This window comes from Microcaecilia unicolor, chromosome 5 (assembly GCF_901765095.1).
Source record: "Microcaecilia unicolor chromosome 5, aMicUni1.1, whole genome shotgun sequence".
In the NCBI taxonomy this organism is placed as follows: Eukaryota; Metazoa; Chordata; class Amphibia; order Gymnophiona; family Siphonopidae; genus Microcaecilia; species Microcaecilia unicolor.
Window position 1 is genome coordinate 46,281,431 of NC_044035.1, and position 18,129 is coordinate 46,299,559.

At 45.9% G+C, this 18,129-nt stretch overlaps 1 protein-coding gene across 1 annotated transcript in view; it reads right to left on the reverse strand.

Moving 5' to 3' along the window:
• Positions 1–3,015: 3,015 nt before the first annotated feature.
• The window catches only part of FBXW4 (F-box and WD repeat domain containing 4), a 225,023-nt gene continuing 209,909 nt past the window's right edge, over positions 3,016–18,129 (reverse strand). Inside the window, exons 8-9 of the mRNA XM_030202853.1 lie at positions 17,809–17,950; positions 3,016–3,711 (exon numbers count right to left, since the gene is read on the reverse strand). Coding sequence (XP_030058713.1) covers positions 3,577–3,711; positions 17,809–17,950 — 277 coding nt within the window. The 3' untranslated portion in view covers positions 3,016–3,576. The remainder of the gene's footprint in view (positions 3,712–17,808; positions 17,951–18,129) is intronic.

Below are 18,129 nucleotides of genomic sequence, written 5' to 3' on the forward strand. Positions count from 1 at the left end.
CTGGATGGCCAGAGATTTGGGTCAAGGGAGAGGGTTAAATGTGGTGTACTTATATTTTAGCAAAGTCTCAGACACAGTTCTGCATAGATGACTTGTAAATAAACTGAGCGCCCTCGGTATAGACCCTATAGTGAGTGACTGGGTTAGGATCTGGTTGAGTGTAAGGCAACAGTGGGTGGTGGTAAAGGAAAGTTATATGTGGTGTGCTGCAAGGATTGGTTCTTGGCCCAGTTCCTTTTAACATTTTTGTATGTGATATTACAGAAGGTCTGTCTAGTAAGGTTTTTCTCCTTGTGGATATAACCAAAATCTGCAACAGGGTAGTCACCTCTGATGATGCGGATAACACGAAGAAGAAACTAGCAAAGCTTGAAGAATGGTCCTGAATTTTGCAGCAAAGCTTTAATGCTAAAAATGTATTTGCACTACAAAAATCCAAGGTTACAGTACAGTATAGTACCTCTGGGCACGAAATAGGAGCAGGACTTGGTTGTGATTGTATGTGATGATCTTAAGGTGCACAAATAGGTAGAAAAGGCAATAGCAAAAGCAGAAGGATGCTTAGGTGCACAGGGAGAAGAATGGCCAGTAGGAAAAGTGGGGTGATGGTGTCTCTGTATAAGTCTCTGGTGAGACCTCTTTTAGAGTACTGTGTACAGTTCTGGAGACTATACCTTCAAAAAGGTATAAACAGGAAGGAGTCTATACAGATGGCAGTTTTTAAAAGGTCAGTGGTCTTTATCATAAAGTGTATGGGGGCAGACTTAAAATCTCAATGTGTATCCTCTGAAAGAAAGATAAGAGAGGGGAGATATGATAGTTTAAATACCACCCTGGCATAAATGCACAGGAGGTGATTCTCTTTCAGTCGAGAGAAAACTCTAAAATGAGGGGCATAAGATGAAGGTGAAAGGAAACAGATTCAGGAGTAATGTTCACAGAAAGAGTGGTGAATACATGGAACAGCGTCTCGGTGGAGGGGGTGGAGATGAAGGCTGTATCTGAATTCAAGAAACCTTGGGACTAGTACATAGGATCTCTAAGGGAGAGAAAGGGACAGTAGATGGTATGGATGGGCAAAATGGATAGGTCACATGGTCTTTATCTGTCTTCAATTTTCTGTTTCTATATTTCATGCTATACCTAGGAACATCTATTATGGGTAAGCAACTTGGCTTTGTGGAATATCTGTCTAACCCCACTGCTCCTTAACCCAGTCCTCAGGGCACACCCAGCCAGTCAGGTTTTCAGGATCTCCGCGATGAATATGCATGAGAGAGAATTGCATACCAAGTGGGCATTGTGTGCAAATCTCTCTCATGCATATTCATTGTGAATGCCCTGAAAACCCAACTGGCTGGGTGTGCTCTGGGTTGAGAATCACTGCTTTAACCCTATGATTTTTATTCTGGGCCTTCTTTATTTCTGGCTCAATTGGAGCCAAGGCTGGGATCTGGTGCCATTAGCCTTCATTTATATAGTTATCCACAAATTTTCCCCTATTTTGTTTTTAATTCTACTCCCTCCCACCCAGCATACCTAGTTCAGTGGTTGTAGAGAGCACACTTGGCTGAGAACCAAACAGCAGCACCCTTTCTGAAACCCTGCAACCATGGACCCTGAATCTAACCTATAATTATGCAGGAACGCACCTTCATTTTCAAGACCAATGCTGTCACATCTATTTCAGCAGGAGAGAAAACATGGGGATTTTATTCCAATATTTCTTGATCACAAAACAACGAATGTGTCCCATCCAAAACTTTGAGCAATAACCACAATTCCCTTCCCAGCATTCCCAGTTCCTCACGACCCAGGGAGTAGAAGACCAAAATTTGGGATTGAATCGGGGGAGGGGGGGGGGGAGGGGGGGGTCCAACATAGCAGTGTACAGTACTGCCATCAAGCCACTGAAATTTAGGCTGAAATTATTTTTGTGAAGTATGCCAAGTATAAGGGGCTAAAGAACCTAGAATACAAACCCCCCCCCACACACACACACACTTTGACAAAGCCGAGCTAGCGTGAGGCAGCCGTTTGCACAGCTTTGTAAAGGGGGGGGGGGGGGAGTTTACAATCTTTTTATTGGATCACCAAAATTCTAACAGTTCTGTGTAAACCTGCCTTCCACTACAGAGTTTGTATATACTGACAGTCAACATCGTATCACTGCATCTCTGCCTTTATTAGGGAAATGCTTCTAAATGCAAAATCTATATAAATACAAGTAATCATTTAAGAAAAAAATAAATTTAAAGCTGAAGCTTTTATTTTTATAGAAAAGGTGGTTGATGGTTAAAATGTAACAGGCTAAACACTTAGGAGGGTATATAAATGAGGTGTGTTAAATTCAGGCTTTTACCACACCTTAACTTCCCATGGGAGTAACCTGCAGGTCAGTTACTCCAGCAGTACATGAATAATGCAGCTTTTGATCATTCTCACAAGCTGCGCTATTCATAGTGCCCAGGAGCATCAGCTGCTAAGTCTTGGTCATACTCTCCTGGGTGCTTTCTAAATGGGTTGGCATTGTTCAACAGCTGCCTCTATTCCCCTTGCTCCCCACCCAAACAACAAAAAGCAACCCTCACCCTCATGTAGGACCCCTGGGCCTACCTTTAGTATTCCCTGGTGGCTAGGGATTGCTCCTGCCCATTTCTCTTCTGCCAGGTTCAAAATGGTGCTGGTGACCGCTATCAGTAGTCTCATGGTATTACTGCCAGGCTGCTTAACCTGAGAATATTGCTAGGAGTCACCAGCACCATTTTGTACCCAGGCTGGAGAGACCCAGGATCTTTCCTTCCCCAACCCACTAGAAACCAGAGATTACTAAAGGTAGGCCCAGGGTGGGGGTCTATGGTAGGGTTACCATATGGCTCCAGAAAAAGGAGGACGGATTGAGCCAGCCGAGTTTTACTTCCATTGCTTTCAATGGAAAGCAATTGCTTTCAATGGAAGTAATTGAGCCAGCCGGGTTTTACTTCCATTGCTTTCAATGGAAAGCAATAGAAGTAAAACCCGGCTGGCTCAATCCGTCCTCCTTTTTCTGTAGCCCTATGCTAACCCTAGCCTATGGGAGGGTGTTTTGGGTGTTTGGGGATGTCTTCAGAGCAGGGGGAAGTATTTGGGGGATCTTGGGGGGAGGGGGAGGAGTCATTGGGAAGGGGAGGGGGACACAGCTCCTGATTTCAAGCAATGGTTCCTTTAAGAAGTGACTGGAAGCACTGGGCCACAGATTTGAGCCTGATGCTCTCAAGCTGCACTATTCAAAGAACTGTTTTTGCTTGCTTTACATCTCATTACTATGAATCCTGCTACATCTAATATTTAGTGTGTTATGGTAATTTAACAAGCATTATTGCCCTTTAACGTGTTAAGGAGCAAATAATGCACATTAGGGCTGTAACACACCTTAATAACTAGTCCCCTTGTTATGTTTGATTTCCTTCTTATGAAGTCAGTAGTTCATGCGTCCCTGAGAAAAATTTTCGCCCTGATCATGTTCTTTTTCTTCTAGGTGCCTGACATCAAAGCTCAGATTCCAGTCAGCAGTTCTACTGTAAGCAGACTTTCCATTTAGCTCCTGATTTGCAAGTCAGTAGATGTGAAGTCAAGAACATGAAGGGCTGATGCCAAGGCAGCATAGAGGCATTTGGTGTTGAATCGAATGCTGTATACAGGGCTGCTCGTTGGAGAAGGCAGGGAATAGAACTGAAAATAACAAAATATTATGTTTCAGTGTATATGACATTATATCCTTTCATTTTGTGCAAGACAAAGAATAGTTTATGTAAAATAGCAAATACTAAAAGAAACAAATTTTTTCTCAGGGCTTCTCTTCCACTAAAAACGAAGCAAACATCTTATACAGAAAAGAGCAACGTAAAATTATGTGGTTTGCCTCTTTGTAAACACAATAAAACCACAGAATAAAGAGATTTATACCAAAATACCACAAGCTCAACAAGTAAGGATATCTAGATTACCCTTAAACTACATGGAGAATAAGTGTTTCAAGTTGGTGAAAGGCAGTTTTGTTGCTTTCACTTAAAGATAGAGTGATAGGATTTTCAGAAAAAAATTGAATTAAAAATGTTCTGGAATATTTTCCCTATACATTTTTTTTTCATTTGCATAAAATTTGTATCTATTTTCCTTAGAAAGTTTAGTGTTTCCCTGTATAAGTGTGTGATCCAATTTGCCAAATGATTTCATCTATTCAGTTAAAAAAAAGGACATACTCCATTGACAAGTAGGATTGATTCAGGCACACATGGTATTATTGCACAATACCTTATAGAACAGCTCTGCTGAATGGACGCGAAACACAGCTCTTCCAACAATTTTGTCATGTTTTACTCTCTCATTTAATTTCATGTTTTTTATTTGGTTAAAGAAGATAATTCTACGTTTTAAGGGGGGGGGGCGCATGATCTGACAGCAGTGGAACCGTGGTGCAGACAAAGCCAAGTTTCTGACTCTGCCCAACCTGTGGAAGAAAAATTGCAAACTAAAACCCATGCCTGTTGTCTTATTTGTTTGGGCTCAGACCATCACCAGGAGGACTGTAAGCTCTGTGGATGTATGTCCTCAGGAGCCCAAAAAGACCAACTTAATAGCCTCTAAGACCATTATGAGGCACAGAAAAGGCTCTTAATATGAAGAAAAAAAGCACGTGAAAACACTTTGGTGCATACATCAGCTGACTGCACAGTCCAGTATATCCTCAACTGATGCTGTCTTCAGTCTCCATCAGCTGACTGCACAGTCCAGTATATCCTCAACTGATGCTGTCTTCAGTCTCTCATAAGTGGGTTTCAAAATATCCCCCTGTGAAAGAGTAGTACCATAAATCTTCTAACTTAGACCTTCTCAATCTATGGTACAGATATCTTGGGTACCGTCTTGCAAGTCTGAGCACACAGCAACTCCTGAACTGCATGGAGTCAAAGCAATTGAAAAATGTCATCTCAGTGCAGAGGACCATAGCCATAAATGCCACCCTAAATAACAAACACAAAGGGATCCTTTTGCCAAGACCTGCGGTAGCGGCTGTTTTTCCCATGTGCCAGGAACCTTTTTACCACAGCGGGTAAAAAGCCCGAACAACCACATGGCCATGCAGAAAGCTTACACTTACCATATGGCCAAGTGTGTGTGGGTGGGGGGCATTTACTACCACCCATAAGGGCTCCAGAACTATCCCAATTACTGCCAGGTAACCCCCTATGGTATATATATTTTTAAATCCAGCAGAAATGGAGCACGCTGGAGGCAGAACTACTGCCAGCGGCTTCGTTGTTCTGGTAGTAGTTCTGGGTTTTGCATCAAATGATGTACTCCTTAATTATAGATCAATTAGTTTTTATTTCTACATATCTCCAAAACCATACATACATTTAGAAATTATCTAACAAGAGTCTAAGGAACTCACTCACTGAACCTTCTTCATCTGTGCGGGATTCTGTGGGTCCTGCTTGGAAAGCTGGTTTCCATTCCCGAACGGAATGGAAGTTGCTCCTCCTGATGAAGAGCAACACGAAATGCGGTCTCGCATAGAGAAGCTAAAGTGTGGTCAGCTGTACTAACTTTGTCTGGAGTCTGACGGAAGCCCTCTTCAAGCCGCGCTTTGCTATATGAGTGAGCCTATGAAGATACTGAGTTTATATGAATTTTTTCTTCAGTATAAGTAGTGGAGTTTTTTTTGCTACACATCAATGAATTATTGAACCAAATGATCTGACAGTACAGGATATTTGACACTGCATGAAGATCAATAATGGGAGTATAACATGAAAATTCATGGACATTTTTAAGAACTTTTGAGATTTCATGTTGACAGATTTAAGCAGTGGTGTGAAATTAATGATTTACATAGAGCCGCGATAGGATAGTGGAGCGAAAGGTTGAGTGAGTGAGTTCCTTAGACTCTTGTTAGATAATTTCTAAATGTATGTATGGGTTTGGAGGTATGTAGAAATAAAAACTAATTGATCTATAATTAAGGAGTACATCATTTGATGCAAGATTATATGTGAGCACTCTAGGTTAAAAAATTCCCTCAGATTGTGATATATTAGTAGTTCTGGGTTGCCACACAGCAATCCTTTAGTAAAAGGGCCCCAAAGTGATCCTGTGCCACCAGCACAAAGAAAGAAGTCTTTGTCAAGATTCTAGAAGACCAAACTCTGGTACAAGACATATCTGGCTCCAGGCAGCATCGCAGCCAATTTTGTAGAGAAACTTCCAACACATGCAACTTCTTGTTTCTTAATTCAATTACATGTTTCTGTATTATTATCTCTTGGTTGAAGCTATATCCCTGCATTGGTCACCTCAAAAATTCAGGCAACAGATCAGCCTTTTCCATCAATTTCTCTGGCCTTATCAGAATAGCCCCATTCATTCTTACAGAGAATGTTCAATGACCTTCTGCAGAGCAACTGAAAAGATATTCCATGTTTAGAATATCAGGATCATTCTGCATCTCAAGCTTCTTGATATAGAAGAGTATCTCCTATTCAGAGAGTCATGGTCTTCTCAGTATCCAGCAGTGTCTCTAAATCCCTTGGGGTTCTGATTCACAAGGCAGCCAAGCTACTTCCTTCTCCACAATCAGAACATTATCACTGACTACATGGATCCACACCCTCTGCTACCGCTAACTGTTTTAGAAGCTTTATTAAATTGTCATTCTATTTGCTCAAAAAAAAAACAACCCTTTTCTGGGATTTTATATCCCAAACAAAGATCCAATTACTCTCGCGCACTGAGACTTGGCTCAGGAGAGGTGAAGAGCACTTCCTTTATGAATCCCTTCCTCCAGGATACGATGTCTTCTCTGCCACTAGTGTGTCTAGACCCGGGGGAGGGGGGGAGGCTTTGCAATAATTTCCTCACAGGACCTCCAGGTTGTCGAAATAGTCTCCCTTTCCCTATCCCGAGGCTCTTTTTCTTAAGATCATGGCCCCCCTCCTCTTGTTCCTTTATTGTCCTCCTTCCCTTAACCTAGAGTCTTGGGATGCTTGTTACCAGTCCAATTCAGATGCTTCAATACACTACCCTAATCTTTTAATTCTAGGAGACGTTAACGTTTATGTTGATTCACCTCACTCCTCCTGTGTGTCAATTTTTAATCTTTTCTAACTGCACTTAATCTCCAGCAGTGGGTACACTTCCCAACATATCAGACTGGTCACACTCTAGATTTAATTCTTTCACCTATAAATTCCTCTCTTCTGCTCTCTTGGACTAATCACTATGCTATCTTTTTTAATTTCTCCTACCCCATCATCCCCAAACATTCTACAACCCAGGGTTATTGGACTAGGTCTTACTAATAAATAAATAAATAAATAAATAAATAAATAAATAACACATTGATCCTAACTTCCTCTCTCCCTCACTTTTCACATTCCTCTCTGATCTTGGGACCAGACTGCTAGAAGAGCAAGCCAATCGCTGGCACTCTACTTTAGCTTCTGCTTTTGACTCTGCTGCTCCCCTTAGATTTTACCCTCATTCCTCTGTGGTCTGGAAACCATGATACCATCATGGTCTCAAACTGTTACGCCACCAAATAGGAAGAGCCAAGAAGCTATGGACAAAGCTGTGATCTTCAGATTTCCAGCATTGTCGTGCTTGTCACAAGAACTATAATTTCCATCTAAAGAAAGCAAAATCTAACTATTACAGTCAATGCATTGTATCAGTAGTTTGCCCCTCTAGGGAGCTTTATAAAATCTATCACTCATTTACCACTCCTACCAGTTCAATTTGGCTCAATTTTTCAAATCCAAACTTCTAACTTTACAAAAGTCTTTTCCACCATTAGTCATAGACTATTTACCTCATTTGAAGCCTACTGCCAGAGAATGTGGTAAAGGCGGTTGGCTTAGCAGAGTTTAGAAAAGGATTGGACAGCTTCCTAAAGGAAAAGTCCATAGACCATTATTAAATTGGACTTGGGGAAAATCCACATAAAATGTTTTCCACTTTTTTGGGATCTTGCCAGGTATTTGTGACCTGGATTGGCCACTGTTGGAAACAGGATGCTGGGCTTGATGGAACTTTGGTCTGTCCCAGTATGGCAATACTTATGTACTTATGCTTCTGATTCTTCAAGATATTCTTCTTGGTCCTCATTTCAAACACAGATTTAATCTTCTCTTATTAAGTTAGTATCCCAGATGAAGTCCTCTTACCATTCTTCAGATTCTTTTCCCTTAAATTGGTTTAAGCAACCTTCTTCAAATACTTTTCCCAATGGCACTGGCCATAATTAACCTTAGTCTTTCCATGGGTCAATTGCCTCTCTCTTGGAAAACGGCAGTTGTCTGTCCCATGTTAAAAAAGCCTTCTCTCAATCCCACTGTCCCTGGACATTATTGCCCAGTTTCCAACTTGGGCTTTCTTTCAGAGGTACTTGAAAAGGTGTTTTCTGCAATTCACTTCCTTTGCAGAGACATCCCTTGCACTACACCCTGGGCAATCTGGTTTCTGACCCCATTGTAGTACTGAGACTGTCACTGCAAGTGTTTTGAATGAGATCCATTACCAATTAGACAAAGGTTTGTGTGCCCTGGCCATCTCATTAAATTTATCCGCAGCATTCAACCTGATTGGCAAAGTCTTTTGTTAAATCATCTCTCTTCCCTGGGTCTATCTGGAACTGTACTGAAATGGTTTCCTCCTTTCTGTCGGATCAATCTTTTAAGGGCCTCACGTCTTCTTCCACTTTTAGCTCCCAAGCTCTTCAGTGTGGGGTATCCCTGGTTTCTATTCTTTCACCCTTGCTCTTTAACCTGTTCCTAAATCCTCTTGCTACGATAATTCAAGATTTTGATATTTCATTTTATTTTTATGCCCATGATATTCTGATCTTGTACTATATAAAGCCAAGTAGTTCTCATAATAAATCACTTCAATCCTGTTTGGACTCTGTTGCTCACTGGCTTGCTTCTCATCAGCTCGTTCTAAATGCAGATAAAACTGGATATTTCTCCTGATAACTTCTGCCACAGATTCTCAATAGGATTACAATCTGGGGACTGAGATGGCCAGTCAATTATTGTCAGCTTGTTTTTGGTCTTCTTCCATTCAACAACAGTCTTGGTCCTCTGACAAGGAGCACTATCATCTTGTAAGATGCAATTGCCAGAGAATAAATGCTCAGCTGATGGCAACCAGGGGCGTAAGCAGACAACAGATTTTGGGTGGGCCTAGGCAAGAAGTGGGTGGGCACCAAAAAATCTCTCAGCTGGTGGGAAAACACTTCTTTCCACCTTGGCAGTCTACAGCAGGCATGCGCTGAAAACTGAGCATGAGCAGGTGCCAGTATCATGGAGATTAGCATTTTCATTACCACCAGAGGGTTGTCTTCAGTTGGCAGAGCATGGGATCCCCATCAGCTACCAATAAACATGTGCTACTGTTGGGTGGGCCTGAGCCCTAAGTAAGGCCCACCCAGGCCCACCTGTGGCTACGCCACTGATGGCAACATACATTTCCGTAGGATTTCTATATTTTTCTTTGCATTCACCATCCCTTCCATAACATGTAGCTTTCCAACACCAGATGCTGCCATGCAACCCCAGATCATTGCTTTTGTGAGATTCTGCAGAGACCGGTCAAGGCACTCTGGTTTTGAATTGCTCCCCTGGAATCATCTCAGATATGCCTTCCCCTGATTTCCCAAAATTCAAAATGTACTTTTGTCACTGAAGAAGACCTTCTCCCACATTTCCTTGCTGTACTTTGAATATTTTACAGCCCAAGCCAATTGTATATTCTTTTGTTTGCCTGTAGTGGTTTCTTCATGGCCTTAACCCTCGTCACACCAAATTCTACGCATTTGCCCTGCCATTTTCTTAACAGTTGAAGTGATATAAAGTTCCTATTCGTGAGAGACATCTTCCTCAAAATAAAATCATGTCTGACAATCATCTTCCTTGGTCACCCACAGAGGTACTTATTTTTACTGTTTATAGTCTGCTTTAACATTCTAGGTGGATAGCATCCAATACACGCATAATCAAACCTGTGCTTTGTACCTTCAGTCTTCATTTTTTTCTGTAGTACCTGAATCACGGTACTCTAATTGCATCCTGCTTTTGCTGCAGTTTTTCTGCTTACATAGCCCTCTTCATGAAGAAAGGTAAAATTATGTATAATCATACCTGATAATTTTCTTTCCATTAATCATAGCTGATCAATCCATAGACTGGTGGGTTGTGTCCATCTACCAGCAGGTGGAGATAGAGAGCAAACTTTTGCCTCCCTATATGTGGTCATGTGCTGCCGGAAACTCCTCAGTATGTCGATATCAAAGCTCCATCCGCAGGACTCAGCACTTAGAGAATCACACCCACGAAGGGACACTCTGCCCAGCTCACCACCGCCGAAACGGGGGAGGGGAATTAACCCAGCTCATCCCCACACAAGTGGGGGAGGGGAATCCGTCCAGCTCATCCCCGCGGAGCGGGGGAGGGACACCACACCCGCCGATGCGGGGGGATCTGGCTTATCCTGCAACCGCAACCGCGGGAGGAGCTGACTGACCCTAACACCGCCGAAGCGGGAGGGGTACAAAGCTGCCCTACAGCCGCACGAAGCGGGAGGGAGTGCCGGCAGAATTTATGTCTCAATCCAGCCCCGTAAAACGGAGGGGAGAGGAATGCAGCAGCTCACTGTAACACAAACTCGTCTCAACTCTTGAAGAATCCAAGTGAAAGAACTTGAACACGAAGTCTTTCTGAAATAACTGAAGACTAAACTTGAACCTGAAATGCAACCAGAATAAAAACAGAACAGATATCTGGGAGGGGCTATGGATTGATCAGCTATGATTAATGGAAAGAAAATTATCAGGTATGATTATACATAATTTTACCTTCCATATCATCAAGCTGATCAATCCATAGACTGGTGGGATGTACCGAAGCAGTACTCACCCAGGGCGGGACATTGAAATCCCTGACCTCAACACTGAAGCTCCAAACCGGGCCTCCGCCCGTGCAGCCACAGTCAAACGGTAATGCTTGGAGAATGTATGAGCCGAAGCCCAAGTTGCCGCCTTGCATATCTCTTCCAAGGAGACGGATCCGGCCTCTGCCATCGAGGCCGCCTGAGCTCTCGTGGAGTGAGCCTTCAGCTGGATAGGCGGCACCTTCCCCGCGGCCACATAAGCCGCTGCAATGGCTTCCTTGACCCATCTTGCCACTGTAGGCTTAGCAGCCTGCAGACCCTTACGAGGACCTGCAAACAGGACAAACAGATGATCCGATTTCCGGAAATCATTGGTCACTTCCAAGTATCTGAAGATGACTCGTCTCACATCCAGATATTTAAGAGCAGAGTACTCCTCTGGGTAGTCCTCCCTACGAAAGGAAGGGAGACAGAGCTCCTGATTCACATGGAAGCGAGAAACAATCTTGGGCAGGAAGGAAGGCACTGTGCGAATAGTCACTCCTGCCTCAGTGAACTGCAGAAAAGGCTCTCGACATGAGAGCGCCTGGAGCTCGGAAACTCTTCTGGCTGAAGTGATAGCCACCAAAAAGACTGCTTTCAACGTCAGGTCTTTCAGAGATGCCCTCGACAAGGGTTCAAAAGGCGGCTTCTGCAATGCTCTTAGCACCAGGTTGAGATTCCACGCAGGCACCACTGAGTGCAGAGGAGGGCGCAGGTGATTAACTCCCTTGAGAAAGCGCACCACATCTGGCTGCGAAGCCAGGGAAGCACCCTTCAGGCGGCCCCTGAAGCAAGCCAGAGCTGCTACCTGGACTTTAAGGGAACTGAGCGACAGGCCTTTCTCCAGACCTTCTTGCAGGAACGCCAACACTGAAGAAATTGGAGCAGTGAAGGGAGAAAGTGAGCCTGCTTCACACCATGCTGCAAAGATACGCCAAACCCTGGCGTAAGCAGTAGAAGTAGAGCGTTTCCTCGCTCTCAGCATAGTGGCGATGACCTTGTCTGAGAAGCCCTTCTTCCTCAGACGCTGCCGCTCAATAGCCAGGCCGTAAGACCAAAGGGAGAGGGATCCTCCATCACCACGGGACCCTGATGTAACCGGCCCTGCTCCACTGACAGCCGCAGAGGATCGTCGACTGAGAGCCTGATCAAGTCCGCATACCAGGGACGTCTGGGCCAATCCGGACCCACCAGGATTACCCTGCCGGGATGCTTTGCCACCCGGTCTAGCACCCTGCCCAACATGGGCCAGGGCGGGAACACATAGAGGAGCTCTTGTGTCGGCCACTGTTGGAGAAGAGCATCTACTCCCAGGGATCGAGGGTCCCGTCCTCTGCTGAAAAAGCGCGGCACTTGGCAATTGGCCGATGACGCCATCAGATCTAGGCTCGGCTGGCCCCAGCGCTTCGTGATGTCCAAGAACGCCTGAGCAGATAGTTGCCACTCTCCGGGCTCCAAGGTATGGCGACTGAGAAAGTCCGCCTTGACATTCATGACTCCGGCAATGTGGGCCGCTGAAAGCTGCTCCAGGTTCGCTTCCGCCCACTGGCAAAGACTCATAGCCTCCTTGGCTAGAGGGGCGCTCTTGGTACCTCCCTGGCGGTTGATATAGGCCACAGCCGTGGCATTGTCCGACAGGACCCGTACAGGCTACAACACCAGTACCGGGATGAACTCCAATAACACCAACCGAATGGCTCTGAGTTCCAGGAGGTTGATAGACCACTTGCCTCTGCAGGAGACTAGAGCCCCTGCGCTGTCCTTCCCAAGCAGTGGGCTCCCCAGCCCATCAAAGAGGCATCTGTCGTGACGACAATCCACTCCGGGGTCACCAGAGGCAATCCTGCAGACAACTTGTCTGTCTGCGTCCACCAGCTCAGCGCCTTGCGCACTGCTGGGTCCACGGGAAGGCGCACAGCATAATCCTCCGACATCGGAGTCCAGCGCAGCAGCAGAGATAGCTGTAGTGGTCTCATATGAGCCCTGGCCCAGGGCACTACTTCCATCGTGGCCGTCATAGAGCCCAACAGCTGCACGTAGTCCCAAGCCCGAATAGGAGAGGCTACTAGGAACTAGTCCACCTGAGCCTGAAGCTTGACAATCCGATTGTCTGGCAGGAACACTCTGCCCACTTGGGTGTCGAATCGAACTCCCAGATACTCCAGGGACTGAGTCGGGCGCAGCTGGCTCTTCTTCCAGTTGATGATCCATCCCAGGGAGCTCACAAGAGCAACTACCCGGTCCATAGCTTTGCCGCACTCTGCATAAGAGGGGGCTCGGATCAACCAGTCGTCCAGATAAGGATGGACTTGTACTCCTTCCTTTAGCAGGAAGGCCGCTATGACCCCCATTACTTTGGAAAAGGTCCGCGGAGCAGTAGCCAACCCGAAAGGGAGGGCTCTGAACTGGAAGTGTCGTCTCAGGACTGAAAAACGCAGAAAGCGTTGGAGAGGAGGCCAGATGGGAATATGCAGGTACGCTTCCTTGATGTCCAAGGAAGCCAAGAACTCTCCTGCCTTCACTGCCGCTATAACAGAGCGGAGAGTCTCCATGCGAAAGTGCCTCACTTTCCAGGCCCGATTGACCCCTTTGAGGTCGAGGATAGGCCGGACAGAACCTCCTTTCTTTGGAACCACAAAGTAAATGGAGTAACGTCCCTTGCCAATCTGATTTTTTGGCACCGGAACGACCGCACCCAGGCGGATCAGGTTGTCCAAGGTCTGCTGCACTGCCACAGCTTGACCGGAGACTTGCAGGGAGAGAGTACAAACCCGTCTCTTAAGGGTTGGCAGAACTCTAGCTTGTAGCCGTCTCTGATGACTTCCAGCACCCACGCGTCTGAAGTTATAGTGGTCCACTCGCCCAGAAACGAGGACAGCCGTCCTCCAATCTGCACTGGGGCGTGGACCAAGGCCCCGTCATTGGGTACGAGACCCTGGGGGAGGACCGGAGGGAGCACCTCCGGGACGGCGGTCTCTGCGAAAGGAATGCTGCTTGGGGGAGAAATTCCTCTTGAAGGAAGAGGGGGCAGAGGAACCCGACTTGCCCGGGCGGTACCGACGGGCTTCCAGCAACCGTCCTCTGGAGGTACCGGGACGAGTACTAGCCCGAGCCCTGACCTCTGGTAATTTCTTGCCCTTAGACGTGCCGAGATCGGACACGATTTTGTCCAGCTCGACCCCAAAGAGCAGCTTGCCTTTAAAAGGCAATCTAGCCAGGCGGGATTTAGAGGCGTGGTCAGCAGACCAATGTTTCAGCCAAAGCCACCGCCGCGCAGAGACTGTCTGAGCCATGCCTTTAGCTGAGGCTCTCAAGACATCATACAGCAAGTCTGCCAAATAGGCTAAGCCCGATTCCAGGGCCGGCCAATCAGCCCTCAAGGAAAGATCCGAGGGGGAAGCCCGCTGCACCATAGTCAGGCACGCCCTGGCCACATAGGAGCCGCAAACTGAGGCCTGCAAACTTAAAGCAGCTGCCTCAAAGGACGACCTTAAGGCCGCCTCCAATCTTCTGTCTTGGGCGTCCTTTAGGGCCGTGCCACCTTCCACCGGCAACGCCGTTTTCTTAGTCACCGCAGTGATTAAAGAATCCACGGTAGGCCACAGATAGGCCTCACGTTCACTCACAGCCAAAGGATAGAGGCGGGACATAGCCCTAGCCACTTTAAGGCTCGTTTCCGGGACATCCCATTGAGCCGCAATTAAGGTGTGCATGGCATCATGCACGTGGAAGGATCTAGGCGGGCGCTTCGTCCCCAGCATAATGGCAGAGCCAACAGGGGCTGAGGGAGAGACGTCCTCCGGAGAGGAAATCTTCAAAGTGTCCATGGCCTGTAAAAACAGGTTGGGCAAATCCTCTGGGCTAAAAAGCCGCGCTGCAGAGGGGTCATCTGCTCCATCCGAGCGGGGATCTATCTCCTCCAAGGAATCCGCAAAGGACCGTTGGGAGACCTCAGACACGCTGCCCTCATCTACATCGGAGGAGACAAAGTCTACCAAGGCCTGGAAATCAACCCGAGGGCGTTTACCTCTGGGAACCTCAACCTCTTTATCAGAAGAGGGAGCAGGGGCAGCGTTTTGCATGAGGAAAGCCTGATGCAGCAGCAAAACAAACTCGGGGGAGAAACCCCCCAGACTGTGCACTTCCGCAGCCTGGGCAACAGCCCTAGACGCACTCTCAACCGGCGCTCGCAATAGCGGGGGAGAGACATGCTGCGCATCCAAAATGGCGTCCGGCGCGAAACTCCGCGAAGGAGCCGCGCGGGAAGAACGGCGCTTAACTTTAGCCGCTTGTGCCGTCGCCCAAATTAAGGGCGTTCATGGCATTAATGTCTCCAACCTCAAGGGCGGCCCACGAAGAAGCCGTCCGAGCCGCGTGGCCGGCCAAGATGGCGGAGGCGAGGAGCGGGGGATGGGCGTTTATGGCGGGAAAAAACCGCCACGCCGGAGGAACGACCGGGACATTCATCGGTCACTAAACTGTCACCCATCAAGGGCGAATCAGGTTGTAAAACCCCCGCATCCCCTCTAGAAGCGCTCCAGCGATCCGGGGAGCGACCCTTTGCGCCCTCGCCCTCCGACGCCATATGCCACGAGGAGAAGAATCGGGGAACCCCCTGCCCGCTATAAAAAGGTAAAATTACCTGCTTGCCGCTCCGAGCTGTAACGAACTGGTGTCCCAGTGAGTAGCTGCAATGAACGTTTAAAGAAACGTCGAATTAAACGCCTTTAAAGACGTTTAAAATTTTTTTTTTTTTTTTTTTTAAACGGAGCCAGCGGGAGGGGGGAGAAAAGGAGGGACCTGGCACCACCAGGTTTGCACTTGCTCAAAAGAGCCCTCAACCCCAGGCCTCAACAAAACCTAAGGATTAGGCTTGGAGGCCTAGCCAGAGCTGCTGCTGTGTGTGACCACCACCTGCTGAGATAGAGAACATACTGGGGAGTTTCCGGCAGCACATGACCACATATAGGGAGGCAAAAGTTTGCTCTCTATCTCCACCTGCTGGTAGATGGACACAACCCACCAGTCTATGGATTGATCAGCTTGATGATATGGAATGACTATTCTGTAACAAGTACTGAAATTTGAATTTCATGGCTTTTGGTATGCTGGCCAACCAGTATAAAATGTACCAGTGTCCAATGTCATAGGAAATTTATAGTTCCCATGTCAGGCTAAAGTCTAAATGTGATTATTATTACTTCTGATTGGTCAGATACACTAAGTGCTGATTGCCCGATTTCGATCTTTATATTTGGCACGATCCTTATATTTGACACAAGGAAGGGATCCTCAGGAGCTTAGCCTAGAATGGGTGGCAGAGCTGGTGGTTGGGAGGCGGGGCTAGTGCTGGGCAGTCTGTGCTGGGGCTGGTGGTTGGGAGGCGGGACTAGTGCTGGACAGACTTATACGGTCTGTGCCGGGGCTGGTGGTTGGTCGGCGGGGATAGTGCTGGGCAGACTTATACGGTCTGTGCCAGAGCTGGCGGTGGGAGGCAGGACTGGTAGTTGGGAGGCGAGGATAGTGCTGGGCAGACTTATACAGTCTGTGCCAGAGCTGGTGGTGGGAGGCGGGGTTGGTGGTTGGGAGGTGGGGATAGGGCTGGCCAGACTTATATGGTCTGTGCCCTGAAGAGGACAGTACAAATAAAAAAGTAGCACATATGAATTTATCTTCTTGGGCAGACTGGATGGACCGTGAAGGTCTTTTTCTGCCGTCATCTACTATGTTACTATGTAATCCCATATTACCATATAGCTACCTACAAGTCTACCCAAACAGTGCAAGATGGTAACTTAAATGAATTCAGACTGAATTAGTTTGAATGCAGAATGATAGTTACCACAAAATGATATAAAACAACTAAAGGGTAAAGGGTCATGGACTTGATATACTGCCTGTATGTGGTACATAGTGATTTACATATTCTATGAAGGTACTTTTCTCTGTTCCTACTGAGCTCACAATGTTTTAGGTTTTTTTTTTTTGTACCTGGGGCAATAGAGGATTAGGTGACTTGACCAGAGTCACAAGGAACTGCAGTGGGAATCAAACCCAGCTCCTCAGGCTTTTCAGTCCACTACATTAATGATTAGGCTATTCCTCCACTAGCAGCATATATTTCCTCAAATTATAGCTGTGAATGATAAATTACATCAAAAAGTAGTAATTTATGCAGGTGATGGAGCACTTAGGCACACTTAGAGGAACTTTTACAAGCTGCGCTAGCATTTTTAGCTCACGGTAAAAATCAGCAGGCGGTAAACACTGAGATGCCCATAGGAATATAATGGGCGTCTCAGCATTTACCGCCAGCTGATTTTTACTGTGAGTTAAAAACGTTAGCACAGCTTTGTAAAACACCCCCTTAGGTAATTTTTCCAAGCTTTTCCTGTAGAATAAAATACATCTGTGTGTGCAGTTGAGTCATGAGTGCAGAAATGGCACAAAAACCAAGTAGAAAATTATGTACGTCTCTAGTGATTGACAAGGAGGAGTTTGTTCATATATCAGTTATGCTTTGTTAAAGCAGTGCTTACACTTATTTTTTATTGATTTGAATCCATGAAAGTTATCTATAAATAGAAATAAATAAAATAATTTTTGGAACTCTTCCTGTCTATTCCGATTTCCAACCGCCAAAAGAAAGGAATGCAATAATTTGGAGGAGTACACAGGAATGTTGATATGGGGCTTATATGTATCTTTAAATATATAAATAAGTTATTTTAAAAGTTAGATGGGCATAACTGATCAATGATAATGCATTTTTATGGCCACATATTTTAAGTTTATAACTGGAACCTCAACACTCGTTTACTCATTTTAAGCGCTACTCACGTGTAAGCAATTCTTCACTCGCTTATCCCAGAGTCGTACCACTCCGTAGTAAGATGATCCACTTGCAATCATGTAATTTCCATCACTCTGCATGCAATAAAGAGCACTATCATGCGGCTCCTCCCACTCCATGACACATTTCCTGTGATCAAGAATGACAAATTATTCATACTATAAATATTTACAAATATGTTTCAAACTAATCTGGTCAAATGTTTCAATCCATCTATGACATTTTTACTGCATGATGGAGAAAGAGGATGGCAGAAGACTGGATCTATGAGTATAGAAGCATGGCTGTGACTCTGAAAGGGATAGGAT